This window comes from Ranitomeya imitator, chromosome 4, assembly GCF_032444005.1.
Source record: "Ranitomeya imitator isolate aRanImi1 chromosome 4, aRanImi1.pri, whole genome shotgun sequence".
NCBI lineage: Eukaryota > Metazoa > Chordata > Amphibia > Anura > Dendrobatidae > Ranitomeya > Ranitomeya imitator.
The window spans coordinates 447,315,087-447,333,086 of record NC_091285.1 but is presented as its reverse complement, the minus strand read 5'-3'; the positions used below and the strand labels follow the sequence as shown (position 1 = coordinate 447,333,086).

The following is an 18,000-nucleotide window of genomic DNA, read 5'->3' as shown; positions in this document are numbered from 1 at the left end:
CTTAGCATTTATTTTTTCTTTGAATAACAATAAACTTTGGAATTTATACTGTCTTTTCCTTATGGCGTTTATCTGATTTCAGTTTTTGCCTCACAAATATTATTTCTGGGTCCCTTATGTTGTTATTCTCGTCATTATAGACCTCATTCCATTTTCAGTAAACAGTAAAATGATGTGCTTTACCAAAAAGCCTTATCTTGGTCTCATCTGTCCACAAGACACTTTCCCAGAAGGATTTTGGCTTACTCGCGTACATTTTGGCAAAATGCAGTATAGCTTTTTTTATGTCTCAGTGTCAGCAGTCCGGTCCACCTAGTGTCATGGGTTGTAAACTTCTATGTTGCGCACCGTGGACAAAAAATCATCAATATAGCTGGAGATGGACTTACAATCTTGAGATTATTGATATTTTTCAACAATCTTGGATCTCAAGTCCTCAGACAGTTCTCCTCTTTCCGTTATCCATACTTAGTGTGGCACACACAGACACACAATGGAAAGACTGAGCCAACTTCTCTTCTTTTTATCTGGTTTCAGGAGTGATTTTCATATTGCCCACACCTGTTACTTGCTACAGGTAAGTTTGAATGAGCATCAGATGCTGCCCATTTTTGGAGTTTTATGTGAAATTATGTCATATTTGCCTTTTTTTCCAGTTTTTTTGTGTCGTTTCAATGCACACAAAGGAAAAAAACATGTGAAAATCAAAACATGTGTAATTGCAATAATTTTCTGAGAGAAATACTTAATTTTCTGGAAATAATTCAAGGGTGCCAACACTTTCGGTCATGACTGTATATGTTTATATGCTTCCCAGTAATCCAGAACCTATAATAATCCAGACCCTATCCTATCCCAATTAAGCTTAATCAGGGTAGTATTAGGCCATGTTCACACGATCCTTTTTTTCATGCGGAATTGCCGCGATTTTCCCGCTGCGGGTCCGCAGCTGTTTTCCATGCAGGGTACATTACATTGTACCCTATGGAAAACAGGAACTGCTGTGCCCACAATGCGGAAAAAAAAAAAAAGCCGCGCTGAATAGCTGCGGGAAAAAAGAAGTACCATGTCACTTCTTTTTTCGGAGCCGCAGCGGTTCTGCACCCATTGACCTCCATTGTGAGGTCAAACCCGCAGTAAAACCCGCAGATGAAAAAAATATCTGCGGGTTTTACTGCGGTTTGTGGTGCAGAACCGCTGCATCAGGAAGTGCGGGGAAGCGGGCGGAAGTGCGTGGGCGGAGTGTGGCTGCCCCCCCGTGCTCCGATCCCGCCCCCCCGTGCTCCAATCCCACCGCCCCGTGCTCCGATGCCCCCCCCAGTGCTCCGATGCCCCCCCGTGCCCTAATCTCCCCCCCTTATACTTACCCGGCGTCCCGGTGTCCGTCCGGCCGTCTTCTCCCTGGGCGCCGCCATCTTGCAAAATGGCGGGCGCATGCGCAGTGTGCCCGCCGAATCTGCCGGCCGGCAGATTCGTTCCAAAGTGCATTTTGATCACTGAGATATAATCTATCTCAGTGATCAAAATAAAAAAAATAGTAAATGACACCCCCCCCCCCCCTTTGTCACCCCCATAAGTAGGGACAATAAAAAAAAATTAAGAATTTTTTTTTTTCCACTAAGGTTAGAATAGGGTTAGGGGTAGGGTTAGGGTTAGGGGTAGGGTTAGGGGTAGGGTTAGGGTTAGGGGTAGGGTTAGGGTATTTTCAGCCATTTTAACCCTAAAAAACTTCCTAGAAAACACACAGACTCTGCATAGAAAACTGCATAAAAAAAGGATCAAAAAAAGGATCAAAAAACGCATCAAAAAACGCATCAAAAAAGGACAAAAAAAGGACCTGCATTTTCTGCCAAGAGCTGCAGTTTTTTAAAAAACAGTCCTGAAAAAAAAAGGATGGAAATCAGGAACGTGTGAACATACCCTTAGTGCTTTAGGAAATGCCAAACAGACCGAAGACCCAAAATAGCTTTTTAAACAGCTTTTATAGAGTTGTCATGAGAACAACTCTAGACATGGAGATAGACAGACGGACAGACTTCACAGAGATAGAATGAGTCAGTTATCACCCGCAGCCGATTGCTATTGCTATGTTGGAAAAGTGGGTCTGCTCAATTTTTATATTGAAGAAATAATAAGCATGGTGGCAAGGAGAAAAACAGATCTATAAAATAATAGTTGCCAACAAAGGATATTTTTCAGCAGTGCATGAATCTATACACTTCAGGAATGAAATTATGCCCTCCTGCAATACACATGAATGGATGGAACGTCTCGTTCTAGGTGAGGGAGGAGTGGGGAGATGACATGTTTGAAAACAAAATTAGAGATTACCAGAGATGGGAATAGAACTAGAGAGGAGGCAGTGGAATAAGAATATCTGGTAAGAGGACATTAATTGATAAGGGAAGAAAACAGAGGTGTTGCTCAATAGCTTGCACTATGTTACATTGCTCATGATGAAAAAAGCCTCAAGTTATGAGGCCGTCTGCAGACAGTACAATAAATAAGCTAAAAATAAAAGATTAAAATCCTTTTTGCCATGTGCGTAATCCTTCTCTTACCATTATTGCATTTAGTTGTACTGCTTCCTAAGGAGCTTTTCGAAACACGCCTTGCACACATGGCGCATTAAATTAGTACAGTGAGGAAGACTAGGCTTAAACAATATATACTGACAGCAAAATGCAGGATGCAGTTGTGATCTTTAACCCTTTCACAGCAAACTAAAGCGGTCATGTATTATACTGGTGTATACAGGGTGTATATAGGGTGGTCTCTCTCACCATCTATACGCTGACTATACAGGAAGAAGCAACCACAGCCAATATAGAGTTACCCAAGAAAGGCTACCAGGCAAGGATAAGATACAAAAATGCCTTTATTATATCTGATTGGCAAAATAAAAAATAATAATAAAATTCAAATTTCAACAATTGTGCGCACAACAGGACAATAATAATTTATAATTAAAACAATATGGGAGATGGTACAGGCTGACCCAATTATATATAGAATCAAATATCAGGTACGTACAACCCCCAGAAAAAAAAATATATATACCAAAGATCTATATATGAGATGTGACGTAAGAATTATATGTATATGAGACAAATGTATATATATGTGGACATATACCCTATCCACACTGTGATGTGATATGTGCAATGTAGCATGAATTACTTGGTAAAAGATTATTACCTAAACTAAAAATGTGTGTGCAAAACTGCGGCATAAAAATGCAAAAAGCAGTGAATAAAAAAATTCTTATGAGGTAAAAAATATATGTGGCCACCCTAGTGCGCCTCACACTGTATTGTGCAAATAATAAATAAAGTGCAACGTGCAAGAATATACAAATAACCGTGGAAGCTGTAACAACCATACAAGTTGCATAAGTTGAGAAAGTGCAACTGTTGTTTATAATGTGCAACTGCACATGCCTGGTTGCTGTGAGGGAGCTCAGCCGCATGGCGTCTCTGTTGCTGTGGTGACGTCGGGTACTCTGCCCCGTACGTCCGGCTGCATGACGCGGGCGGCGGAAGCTCCGGATCGGTGCAACTGCACATGCGCCAGTTACATCCGGGCCGCAGCGCTCGGTATGGGAATCATATAAAAGGCTCCTTATTTGATACAATGGCCATCCCCTGACGAAGGATTTAGATCCGAAACGCGCGTCGGGGTGCGCCATCTCGGGACCCGGGCTGACCCATTTGCACAGGTATATCGTATACATCCCCCTTTATTTCGCCACACTGATACTTAGTTTCTGTTGTGGGACTGTGGCTACATTTGGCTTGCAGAGCAGTGCTCTGTATCCGTTACCATAACTCTGGCACCTGGCTCTGTGCTATTATAAAGCTTTCTAGCTACTTATAATTATTCTCCCATTGGCGCTATCTGCACACTACAAATTGTAGCTATAACTGTTCTGTTATAAGCTTTTCAGCTACTCACAGTATTTCCCTATTTGCGCTAATTGCACATTATAATTTGCAGTTGCACATTATAAACAACAGTTGCACTTTCTCAACTTATGCACTCTTGTATGGTTGTTACAGCTTCCACGGTTATTTGTATATTCTTGCACGTTGCACTTTATTTATTATTTGCACAATACAGTGTGAGGCGCACTAGGGTGGCCACATATATTTTTTACCTCATAAGAATTTTTTTATTCACTGCTTTTTGCATTTTTATGCCGCAGTTTTGCACACACATTTTTAGTTTAGGTAATAATCTTTTACCAAGTAATTCATGCTACATTGCACATATCACATCACAGTGTGGATAGGGTATATGTCCACATATATATACATTTGTCTCATATACATATAATTCTTACGTCACATCTCATATATAGATCTTTGGTATATATATATTTTTTTCTGGGGCTTGTACGTACCTGATATTTGATTCTATATATAATTGGGTCAGCCTGTACCATCTCCCATATTGTTTTAATTATAAATTATTATTGTCCTGTTGTGCGCACAATTGTTGACATTTAAATTTTATTATTTTTTATTTTGCCAATCAGATATAATAAAGGCATTTTTGTATCTTATCCTTGCCTGGTAGCCTTTCTTGGGTAACTCTATACTGGCTGTGGTTGCTTCTTCCTGGTACACTAGTGGTTTCCACACTCTTCTCCACAGAACGCTAGTCACTGGCACAAATATACACATATATTTTTTTATGTTGATCTCATTAATTATTGGTATACAGTGATTGGGGTGTCTGTGGTTGCTGTCTAAACTGACTATACAGGTATTTTTGCATTTATCTCTCTATACGGTTTTCATTTAGTAACTCAGGCTCTGTGAAGAGTGTCCTAAACCATAGAGTCGGCCAAAGAAAACAAAGCAAGTCTTATTGTGTTTTATTATATAGTATAGGAGCCACTGCTCCCTGCTATAGTCACCTTCAGTGGCGATATCTAGTGGGGACCCCATTATGGGGTTTATAAATCCCCCTCTTGCCCTGAAAGGAGTTTTTCTTTTCGGATCTAACTTTTATGTCACTTGGTCTGTCACTTAGGCTGACTCCCTCCTAATTAAGCTGAAGCTCAATAATGACATGAGATGTTTGAATACTATGTATACATTGACGGCAGTCTATGATCCTTGGTGACCATCATTAGGCCGAATATGATTGGCTCATCCATCTTTCATGTGCTGTTTATATATGATATGGGTCTCTACGGGGAAGCACTGTATTATATACTCCTGTTTACTATTACCCATGTACATATAAGGCACTATGCCTTCGTCCCCCCCCCCTTTTCCCCCTCCCCGCCACGTTTGCCACTGACTGCCATAAGGTTTCCATCTTCGAGTATAGGTTACCTCAGTAACCTGGCGCCCACTAACTTATTATTTTTACTTCCAAAACATGGTGCCCAGTAACTAATTATTTGCACTTCTAAACATGGCGTCTGTTAACTATCATATATGACATATATTATATGATGTGGGCAGATTTATTTGGACTCCTCATATATGGCGTCCATTACTGGCGGCGTATATGGCACACCAAAAATGGCGCCGATACCATGTTGCACCTTTTAAGCATTATGTCCACAGTGATTTATAACCAACCCAGATACGGCGTACTCCACTTATATGGCGTCCGCCGTTCGGACCCCTTTAACATGGAGTCCGCTATGGTATACAGAATAATGGCGTTGACACCGTGTTACACCTTCTGAGTATGTGCCCTAGTGATTGGTAAATATGGCACACATATTACCATTTGCATTCTATCCGGATTTTTTCTTTAACATGGCGTCCGCCACCTGTATGCGGGTTGTCTATTTGTACTCCTCCAATATGGCGTCCAATACTGGCGGCGGATATGGCACACAAAAAATGGCGCTTTAATATGGAGTCCGCTATGGTGTACAGAAAAATGGCGCTGACACCGTGTTACATCTTCTGAGTAAGTGTCCAGAGTAATTGATAAATATGATACACATATTATCATCTGTACTCCATCCGGACCTCTCTAATATGGCGTCCGCCACCTGGACTCCTCTAATATGGCGTCCACCATCCGGACTCCTTCATCAGGGCATCCGCCACTAGTGACGCTGAAAGCACACATATAATGGTGTGATTGCCCCACACAGCGCTGGATCAGGTGGGCGGTTATAGTACATCTAAGGTGGCATATCAGGGGCAGCGCCAATGTGCCTCTTTTCGGAATGACTGTGGCGGTTGGGGACCTATGTTTACTTTATTTACGGAGGCATTGTACTCCGGCAACATGGTGGACGGAAGTGACGTGCCCAAGATGGCGGCGGAACTTCCGGTATTGTGCGTCCTCTGTGCTGGAACGCAAAGGCGGGCGAGACGGCTGGGATTGGGTATGTAGCTACTTCTCTTAATCAATTAGGGGGCGATTCACTTCAGCTGTATAGTGAGAACCTTTATAAGGAGGGATTTTTTGGTCGGTGGGGCAGGACTTAACCTAAGCTGCAGACACAGCCAGTATTCTTTGTACTTGTGGGATCTCCCAGCCACTGCGGGACCCATCTGAATATGGACTGATACGGACCTGCATGGACTTTTCTAAACCGTCCTGTTTTGAACTATCAAGGGGACCCATTGGCACCTTTTGAATCATACAACTCCCCTGATGATGCTCCCCCATCGGAGTTGAAACACGTAGGGAGAAGAAAGACATTTAGGGCTATATTTTTGGTTGGTGGATCCCCATAGCAGGGCACACTTGGGGCCTGTCCTTGTCAGGACAGGAGTTCTTCTAAGGGTTTACAGGGAAGACAGTGGCAGTGTACCTTTCCCTACCCTTGGCCCTTAGCACCTGGAACCACCACCCTCGTGAACTTTGAGGGATCTTTTCTATGTGTCCGTCCAAATTGGTAAGACTGATCCAATTTTTTTATCTCGAGCACTGGTTCACTTGAGCACATTTGTATTGTTCTTGTATGTGTCATTGTTAGGATTCGAGTTTTTATCTATGTTTATTAAAGGTTATGTTTTAATTTAGTGGATATCCTCCATAGCTATTCCAATGGTGTATACAGTGGCATGATCTGGAAAATTATAGAAATTATAGTCTAAGGCACCGATCTCCAAGTCTTTGAAGATCACAAGTAACTTTTAAAATGACTATTATTAAATATTACTGCATTATTATTATAATTAAAAGGCGGATGCCTATTAAAGATATGACCGAGTGATATCACTCATACTCCAATGTTAACAGCAATGGTCTGACAGATTTACCATAATTTACACCAGAAAACAGTAAAAACTATAAAGAATCTAGACCAGCTCATAAATAGCAGAGATTTAGGTTTGTAGTCAATCAAATTTATCAAGAGCCATGAACTTCGTAATACATTTTTAGAATCTCACTCCAATGGGTTTAGCAAATTACCCCCAAAAATGTTCAAGTTGTCCCAACATCCACTCTCATGGCGTCCTTCGAATTTAGATGAAACGTGGCCAAATATGATATCAACAGAATCCGATGACTTTCCTCTGAAGCAGACAAGCCTATGCCAGAGATATCTGGGAAAGGTCCATTCTTTTCTCCATATTGAACACACTTTTCCATTTGCCTAAGAAGATGAGACGGCCAACAGTTATGTAAAGTGCATGGGCCCAAGTAAGGGTACCGTCACACAGTGCAATTTTCATCGCTACGACGGTACGATCCGTGACGCTCCAGCGTCGTAACAATATCGCTCCAGCGTCGTAGACTGCTGTCACACTTTGCAATCTACGACGCTGGAGCCATAATTTCATGACGTATGTGCGATGTAGAAGCCGTTGGTTACTATGCGCACATCGTATACGATATATGTTACACCATGCAATCATGCCGCCACAGCGGGACACTAGACGACGAAAGAAAGTTTCAAACGACCTGCTACGACGTACGATTCTCAGCGGGGTCCCTGATCGCAGGAGCGTGTCAGACATTGCGATATCGCTCGAACGTCACAGATATATCGCTCGAACGTCACGAATCGTGCCGTCGTAGCGATCAAAATTTCACTGTGTGACGGTACCCTAAGTCTAATATATAGTAAGCAAGATTCTACAAAAGAAACACATTTAGAGCCCCTTGAGGTCGGTGCAATCTAATCACTACTCTCATGGAAGCGTCACCTACATTTGGTTGGCTTCTTATGTGATAGTTGACAGGTCACTTGGTTTATACTGCCCGAACCATGTACAGCATGAATAAGAGACTGCTGTAGGTATTGTTTTGCAACACTCTGGCATTTGAGAGAAAACATAATTTCAAGAACCAGCCGGAGACTATAGCGAGAGACAAGGCTAGCACAGCGTCGTTCCAGGCAAGTTTATCTCCACACCACTCTAGATGATGGTCATGTCTCTCCCATGTGTAAATAGGTGAAGACCTTAATCCTAACAAAAAAAGTGGCAATCAGCTTACCAGTCTGGTGAACGGCAAAAAGCTTTCTGCAATAATGGGTAGTTCTACACTACCGTTCAAAAGTTTAGGGTCACCCAGACAATTTTGTGTTCTCTATGAAAACTCATACTTTTATTAATCAAATGAATTGCCAAATAAATTGAAAATCTAGTCCAGACATTGACAAGGTTCGAAAAAAAGATTTTTATTTGAAATAATAATTTTCTCCTTCAAACTTTGCTTTCGTCAAAGAATGCTCCCTTTGCAGCAGTTACAGCATTGCAGACCTTTGGCGTTCTAGCAGTTAATTTGCTGAGGTAATCTGGATACATTTCTTCCCATGCTCCCAGAAGCCCCTCCCACAAGTTGTTTTGGCTTGATGGGCACTTTTTTGCGCACCATACGGTCAAACTGCTCCCACAACAGCTCAATGGGGTTGAGATCTGGTGACTGCGCTGGTCACTCCATTACAGATAGAATACCAACTGCCTGCTTCTTCTCTAAATATTTCTTGCATAATTTGGAGGTGTGCTTTGGGTCATTGTCGTGTTGTAGGATGAAATTGGCTCCAATTAAACGCTGTCCACAGGGTATGGCATGGCGTTGCAAAATGGAGTGACAGCCTTCCTTATTCAAAATCCCTTTTACCTTGTACAAATCTCCCACTTTACCAGCACCAAGGCAAACCCAAACCATCACATTACCTCCACCATGCTTGACAGATGGCGTCAGGCACTCTTCCAGCATCTTTTCAGTTGTTCTGCATCTCACAAATGTTCTTCTGTGTGATCCAAACAACTCAAACTTGGATTCGTCTGTCCATAACACTTTTTTCCAATCTTCCTCTGTCCAATGTCTGTGTTCTTTTGCCCATATTAATCTTTTCCTCTTATTAGCCAGTCTCAGATATGGCTTTTTCTTTGCCACTCTGCCTTGAAGGCCAGCATCCCAGAATTGCCTTTTCACTGTAGACGTTGACATTGGCGTTTTGTATGTACTATTTAATGAAGCTGCCAGTTGAGGACCTGTGAGGCGTCGATTTCTCAAACTACAGACTCTAATGTACTTGTATTGTTGCTCAATTGTGCAGCGGGGCCTCCCACTTCTCTTTCTACTCTGGTTAGAGCCTTTTTGTGCTCTCCTTTGAAGGGAGTAGTACACACTGTTGTAGGAAATCTTCAGTTTCTTGGCAATTTCTCGCATGGAATAGCCTTCATTTCTAAGAACAAGAATAGACTGTCAAGTTTTCCATAAAAGTTCTTTTTTTCTAGCCATTTTGAGAGTTTAATGGAACCAACAAATGTAATGCTCCAGATTCTCAACTAGCTCAAATGAAGGTCAGGTTTATAGGTTCTCTAATCAGCTGTGCTAACATACTTGCACAAGGGTTTTCAAGGTTATTCTAACCATCCATTATCAAATTCAAATTCATTAGCCTTCTTACACAGTTAGCAAACACAAAGTACCATAAGAACACTGAAGTAATGTTGTAGGAAATGGGCCTCTATACACTTATGAAGATATTGCATTACAAACCAGACGTTTGCAGCTAGTATAGTCATTTACCACATTAACAATGTATAGAGTGTATTTCTGAATCATTTAATGTTAGCTTCATTGGAAAAAGCTGTGCTTTCTTTCAAAAATAAGGAAATTTCTAAGTGACCCTAAACTTTTGAACGGTAGCGTATGTAGAAGCCAGCACTCATAGTATTCCATGAAAAATTAAGTTTATTGTTCAGATTAAAAACATGAGTGGCAAAGAGCGGAAACAAAAATGATTAAAAAAATAAGTAACAATGGTAGAGAATTCACACACATCTAATCAGGCATCTGGGTAACTAAATTCTGACCATTGTTGTCCTTAGTCTGAGCTCTGGACAATAACCTTAATTTTTTATGGAATAGTACAAATACTGGCTTTTACGTAGATCTACCCATAATGGAAGACCTGTCAATCAACAAGAATGGCGCAGAGAAAAGCTGACCAGGGGCGGCATTGTCTCTCCCTAACTTGAAACTACACTTTCTCAAATGCTGTAACATTACAAAATAATCGTTTAGCCTGGCTTTGGTTCATGCGGTCGTTTGTTGGACAGCACAAATCAAGTGATGGGTTCCCTTTAATTCACTGAAAGCACTGATACTGATGCTTCTCTATTTGTTTACCTAATGTCATGTCTTCCTGTTAGGGGTCCTTAGATCTCTGTAATAATAGGACGAGTGTGTGAGATAGGAATATTAGGATTCATGTACAGTACAGACGAAAAGTTTGGACTGAAATTATGTCTTATATTCTAGGTTCTTCAAAGTAGCCACCTTTTGCTTTGATGATTGCTTTGCTCTTGGCATTCTCTTGATGAGCTTCAAGAGGTAGTCACCGGGAATGGTTTTCACTTCAAAGGTGTGCCCTGTCAGGTTTAATAAGTGGGATTTCTTGCCTTATAAATGGGGTTGGGACCATCAGTTGTGTTGATCAGATGTCTGGTGGATACACAGCTGATAGTCCTACTGAATAGACTGTTAGAATTTGTATTATGGCAAGAAAAAAGCAGCTAAGTAAAGAAAAATGAGTGGCTATCATTACTTTAAGAAATGAAGGTCAGCCAGTCCGAAAAATTGGGAAAACTTTGAAAGTGTCCCCAAGTGCAGTGGCCAAAACCATCAATCGCTACAAAGCACTCACATGAGGACCGCCCCAGGAAAGGAAGACCAAGAGTCACCTCTGCTTCTGAGAATACATTTATCCGAGTCACCAGCCTCAGAAATTGTTGGTTAACAGCAGCTCAGATTAGAGACCAGGTCAATGCCACACAGAGTTCTAGCAGCAGACACATCTCTACAACAACTGTTAAGAGGAGACTTTGTGCAGCAGGCCTTCATGGTAAAATAGCTGCTAGGAAAGCACTGCTAAGGACAGGCAACAAGCAGAAGAGACTTGTTTGGGCTAAAGAACACAAGGAATGGACATTAGACCAGTGAAAATCTGTGCTTTGGTCTGAGGAGTCCAAATTTGAGATCTTTGGTTCCAACCACCGTGTCTTTGTGCGATGCAGAAAAGGTGAACGGATGGACTCTACATGCCTGGTTCCCACCGTGAAGCATGGAGGAGGAGGTGTGATGGTGTGGGGGGTGATTTGCTGGTGACACTGTTGGGGATTTATTCAAAATTGAAGGCATACTGAACCAGCATGGCTACGACAGCATCTTGAGGCATGCTATTCCATCCGGTTTGCGTTTAGTTGGACCATCATTTATTTTTCAACAGGACAATGACCCCAAACACACCTCCAGGCTACGTGTAAGGACTATTTGACCAAGAAGGAGAGTGACCTGGCCTCCACACTCACCAGAGCTGAACCCAATCGAGATGGTTTGGGGTGAGCTGGACAGTAGAGTGAAGGCAAAAGGGCCAACAAGTGCTAAGCCTCTCTGGGAACTCTTTCAAGATTGTTGGAAGACCATTTCTGGTGACTACCTCTTGAAGCTCATCAAGAGAATGCCAAGAGTGTGCAAATCAGTCATCAAAACAAAAGGTGGCTACTTTGAAGAACCTAGAATATAATACATATTTTCAGTTGTTTTCTACTTCTTTGATAAGTATATAATGCCACATGTGTTAATTCATAGTTTTGATGCCTTTAGTGTGAATGTACAATTTTCATAGTCATGAAAATACAGAAAAATCTTTAAATGAGGTGTGTCCAAACTTTTGGTCTGTACTGTAAATAAATATACAGTATGCATATTTTGTGAAGATGCAAACTAATACATTTTACCATTTCATGTGTATGGCTCCTATGCAGACCCATGCGCCTCCGAAATTACAGGCTACAAACCATTTATTTACTCCATTTGTTTTTCTTGTTAACCAACTGACAGTAAATTAAAGGGATGGTCTGGCTTTAGGCTACAAGTCTGCAGTCATTCAATGCGACTGCAGACTTGCGAATGTTCACATTGCGCACACTGCACGCTGTAAGGATTCTCTGGCGCCGGGAGTGGGGTCATGTGACCGCAAGTATGATAATTGCATACTTCCAGCCACATTACAACTAGATTGTGTCCGGCCTCACTGAGACTTGTATTCTAAGGCTAGATATCACCTTTAAGTGTCAGATAGAAGGGACTAACATGAGGATTTGCTTATAGTCTATAAAAATGGAGATATGCGGGGCGATATAGGAGCTGTATGTCATGGTATAGGACATGGTTAATGTCCTGCTCTCTCAAGGTTAACTTTTGCTGGCCTCCCTTTGCATCTGGGAGGGGTATTTATACTCACTCCGGACCAGGATTCCCTGTTAGCTATACTGTTGTTCTGACTGTGTGTCTGACCCCCTGGTTTTCGTGTATACTACATTGCTTGCTTGCCTGCCGTGTATGACCTGGTCTGTCCGCTCACTCTGTTCTCTGTCTCACGTTTTGCTACTATTGTCTTCTCCGGTTCTGACCTGCTGGCTTGACTATTGTTACTCCGTTACAATTTGTCCCTATTGTACCGTCTATTGCCCGTTCTGGTTCACTGATCTCTTGCTACATCCTGACTATCCGTTCTGTCTAATCCTTTTGTACTCTCGTGCTATCTCGTGATTTGACTCCGGCCTGATCTGGTTTACGTCCCTGTCTATGCCTTTTGGTAAACTTTGTCCCGTAGTTACCCTTTTAGGAGTTTTCCTTCAGCTGCTAGCTCTCTGGAGCTTAGGCCACACCCCCAGCAGTCCCGTGCTTCAGGTCCTGTTTGTCTGAAGCACGCATCTTCACCCCTGCTGCTCCGCTCCTCAGGTATCTTTGAGCACAGTTTGTTTTGCTCAGGACATGCACACTGGCTAAGTGAGCAAGTGCAGTGTGATGCTCCTGACACTGTATACACAAATCGGCACATTTTTTTAAATCTAGGCTGATTGTCACATATACTGTAGATCAAAAACCGAAAAGCAGAATTTACCATATCACTTTATAGTGGTCTTACAAGGATTACTGGGGTGTTTTGCTTTATTTAAGGGTCTTGTATTTGTCTAGTAATATATAGCGTTAACATGATTTCGTTCATCCAGGATGGAACGAGAGGAAATGTACACTCAACGCAAAGCTGAAAGAGCCACACTCCGGAGTCACTTCAGAGACAAGTACCGCTTACCCAAGGTAACAACTACAGTTCGAGAAGCAATGAAACTATAGAAAGGACGTGTTCAAAACTTAACATTTACCGGGGGATCTCTAATTCGTCTGACCTCTAAGCACATTTACATGAACATTATATTGTAAGCTTTCTCCCTTAGGTTCAGAGACGTTTTCAATTTGGTTCATTTAGTCCAAACTATTTTCTTGTAGTCCTGAAACTTCATGAAAAGCATGTTACTGAATCAAGAACATTACATAGTAGCTTTAATAAAAGTAATAAATGTTTCCTGAAATTACAGGATATTATAGTTTACTTTAAAAAAGACATTTTCACATATTTGAAAGTAATGTTGCAAAATAGCCTATAATTAGCTGTTTTCATTACTATTCAGGAGCACACCACTCTCCTGCCTTTCAGCTTCCTGCTTGTGGAAGGGTGTTGTCGTCTTGTTGACTGGCATTTCGGATCTTTGGATGATTGTGCTGCTGGCCCACTATATGTTCTCCTACGATTCAAGCAAGGGACTGCAGATCGAGCAATCTGGCAGGCTACAGAGCATTTAAACATTTAAAGGGAATCTGTCAGCAGGTTTTTGCTATGTAATCTGAAGGCAGCAAGAGATAGAGGCTGAAACACAGAATTCAGGGATGTGTCACTTGTCAAAGTGCGTACTATTGTTTACTAACTGTGAAGGATTTATCACTAAGGCTGGTTTCACATTTGCTTTTTTTTTTGCGTTTTTACGGGAAAAAAAATGCAAAAAAAGCATGCATTTTTCCCCCTATACTTAACATTAAAAACGCATGCTTTTTTTTGCATGCGTTTTGACGCGTTTTTGCAACGCATGCGTTTTTTCTCTGCATGTGTTGTGTTGCAGAAATGCAACATGTAGTAATTTTAGCTGCGTTTTTTTGCGGCAAAAAAAACCTATTGATGTCTATGTAAACGCATGCGTTTTTAAGCACATGCGTTTGCATGCGTTTTTATAGAAAAACACAAGAATACACACTGAAAAGCCACCCCCCAACCCTAAGGGATCCTAACCCTAAGGGTTAGGATCCCTAGGGTTAGGGTTAGGGTCCCTAGGGATAGGGTTAGGATCCCTAGGGTTAGGGTTAGAGTTTGTGTTTTTGGGTTAGGGTGAGAGTTTGTGTTTTAGGTTTAGGGTTAGAGTTTGTGTTTTAGGGTTAGGGTTATAGTTTGTGTTTTAGGGTTAGGGTTAGAGTTTGTGTTTTAGGTTTAGAGTTTGTGTTTTAGGGTTAGAGTTTGTGTTTTAGGGTTAGAGTTTGTGTTTTAGGTTTAGGGTTAGGATTGCTAGGGTTACTAGGGATCCTAACCCTAACCCTAGGTATTTCTGTTTATAGTGGGTTTTCTAGTTGATTTTGATGATTGGCAGCTGTCACACACTTCTCATCATGCGTTTCAAAAACGCAAATGCAGGAAAAAACGCATGTAAACGCGTCAAAATGCCTCGTTTGTGTTAAAACATGCAAAAACGCATGCGCCTAAAAAATGCAGCGTTTAAACGCGTTTTTTCACCAAATGCGTTTTGAAAATGCAAATGTGAAACCAGCCTAAGAGATTAATATTGCTGGACTACAAGTGTCTGGCAACGCCCCATCCTGTGATAAGCAGCTCACTCTGTGGGCGGGGCCAGCTATCTCAGCTCTGCTTTATTCTAAATCTAAAATCTTTTTTGCGAGAACCACTGCACCCAATAAACTACATGATATATCGATGGATTTAGCTTCTTTGCCTACATTATACTGCTCTCAGGTACGGAAAACCTGCTAACAGATTCCCTTTAAGTAGTAAGAGCTTGTAAGCGATGTGTTCCTCACGTAGGAGACCTGCACTTAAAGACTTTAGTATTGCCAGTAACTTAGGCAACAAACAGAATACGATAACATTTAAAAACTATCTGTTCTTGAGAATGGAGAAGATTTATGATAACATGCAAATTGCCAGGTTATCCAATGATCCAGCCAGCTTCAGAGCATACATACAAGCTCTATAGTAAGAGCTAGCAAGTGCACATTCTCTGTCTTGGAAACCCGAAATCTTGAAAAGCAGAGGTAACCTCATCGATGAGCAGCACACAAGGAAATGAAAAATCCCTGTGTTCTTGAAAATGGAGAGGAGTTTTGATAGGAGATAAATTGCTAAGTTGTTGGGTTTTTCTTCAAGCACATTGCAAGTTTACCTATTTATAATTATAAAACATTTTTAATATAAAATAACTGCCACAAGCAAACTATGTCAGGCATAATAAAAACTTGTCAATGTTGTTTTTCCACAGCAGCAGCATGATGTAGAGGCAAGTCTGTTTTATCTGCTGCAGACTAGCAGTGCTCAGACTGCTGCGCGCTGTGTAATCCTGCCCACAACACTGATTAACCCCTTAATCCCATATGACATACTATCCCGTCGAGGTGACCTGGGACTTAATTCCCAGGGACGGAATAGTACGTCATAGAGCTATCGCAGCTGATATCAGGCACTATGTGCCAGGAGAGGTCACGGACTGCCCCCGGCACATTAACCCCCGGCACACTGCGATCAAACATGATCGCAGTGTTCCGGCAGCATAGGGAAGCATCGCGCAGGGAGGGGGCTCCCCTGAGACCCTCGGTACAAGGCGATGTGCTCACCTTGTACCGAGCGTCTCCTCCCTGCAGGCCCCAGATCCAAAATGGCTGCGGGGCTGCATCCGGGTCCTGCAGGGAGGTGGCTTACCAAGTGCCTGCTCAGAGCAGGCGCTGGTATGCCAGGAGCAGTGCACGTCAGAATGCTGATGTGACATAGTGCATTGCAAAGTGTCAGGTCAGCGATCTGACCTTATAATATGATCTCTGCGTTATAAACTGTAGTGAAATACTTGGGGGTTCAAAGTTCTCACAACACATCTAAATAAGTTCCTTGGGGGGTCTAGGTTCCAATATGGGGTCACTTGTGGGGGGTTTCTACTGTTTAGGTACATCAGGGGCTCTGCAAATGCAACGTGACGCCTGCAGACCAATCCATCCAAGTCTGCATTCCAAATGGCACTCCTTCCCTTCCGAGTTCTGCCATGTGCCCAAATGGTGGTCCCCCCACATATGGGGTATCAGCGTACTCTGGACAAATTGGACAACAACTTTTGGGGAACAATTTCTCCTGTTACCCTTGGGAAAATACAAAACTGGGTAAGATAATTTTTTTGGGGAAAAAAAATGCTTTTTTATTTTCACGGCTCTGCGTTAACTGTAGTGAAACACTTAGGGGTTCAGAGCGCTCACCACTCATCTAGATAAGATCCTTACGGTGTCTACTTTCCAAAATGGTGTCACTTGTGGGGGGTTTTAATGTTTAGGCACATCAGGGGCGTCCCATCCCAATTCCAGCCAATTTTGCATTGAAAAGTCAAACGGCGCTCCTTCCCTCCCGAGCTCTGCCATGCACCCAAACAGTGGCTTCCCCCCACATATGGGGTATCAGCGTACTCAGGACAAATTGCACAACAACGCTTGGGGTACAATTTCTTCTGGTAACCTTGGGAAAATAAAAAAATTGGGGGCGAAAATTAATTTTTGTGAAAAAATATTTATTTTTACGGCTCTACATTATAAACTTCTGTGAAGCACTTTTTGGGTCAAAATGCTCGCCACACATCTAGAAATGTTCCTTAGGGGGTCTACTTTCCAAAATGTTGTCACTTGTGGGGGGTTTCAATGTTTAGGCACATTAGTGGCTCTCCAAACGCAACATGGTGTCCCATCTCAATCCCAGACAATTTTGCATTGAAAAGTCAAATGGCGCTCCTTCCCTTCCAAGCTCTGCCATGTGCCCAAACAGTGGTTTACCCCCACATATGGAGTATCGGGGTACTCAGGACAAATTGTACAACAACTTTTGGGGTCCATTTCTCCTGTTAACCTTGGTAAAATAAAACAAAGTGGAGCTGAAGTAAATTTTGTGTGAAAAAAATTAAATGGGTATTTTCTATCATATAGACCCCTCAAAATGACTTCAAATGTGATGTGGTCCCTAAAAAAAAAAATGGTGTTGTAAAAATGAGAAATTGCTGGTCAACTTTTAACCCTTAGAACTCCCTAACAAAAAAAAAAAATTTGGTTCCAAAATTGTGCTGATGTAAAGTAGACATGTGGGAAATGTTACTTATTACGTATTTTGTGTGACATATCTCTGTGATTTAAGGGCATAAAAATTCAAAGTTGGAAAATTGTGAAATTTTCCAAATTTTCGCCAAATTTCCATTTTCTTCACAAATAAACGCAGGTAATATCATTTTACCACTATCATGAAGTACAATATGTCTCGAGAAAACAATGTCAGAATCACCGGAATCCGTTGAAGCGTTCCAGAGTTATAACTTCATAAAGGGACAGTGGTCAGAATTGTAAATATTGGCCCGGTCATTAACGTGCAAACCACCCTCGGGGCTTAAGGGGTTATACATGGGCAAA

General features: G+C 41.8%; 1 protein-coding gene across 1 annotated transcript in view; it reads left to right on the top strand.

Moving 5' to 3' along the window:
* The window catches only part of CPLX3 (complexin 3), a 52,757-nt gene that overhangs the window by 34,103 nt on the left and 654 nt on the right, over positions 1–18,000 (top strand). Inside the window, exon 2 of the mRNA XM_069765706.1 lies at positions 13,467–13,554. Within this exon, the coding sequence (XP_069621807.1) occupies positions 13,467–13,554 (88 nt within the window). The remainder of the gene's footprint in view (positions 1–13,466; positions 13,555–18,000) is intronic.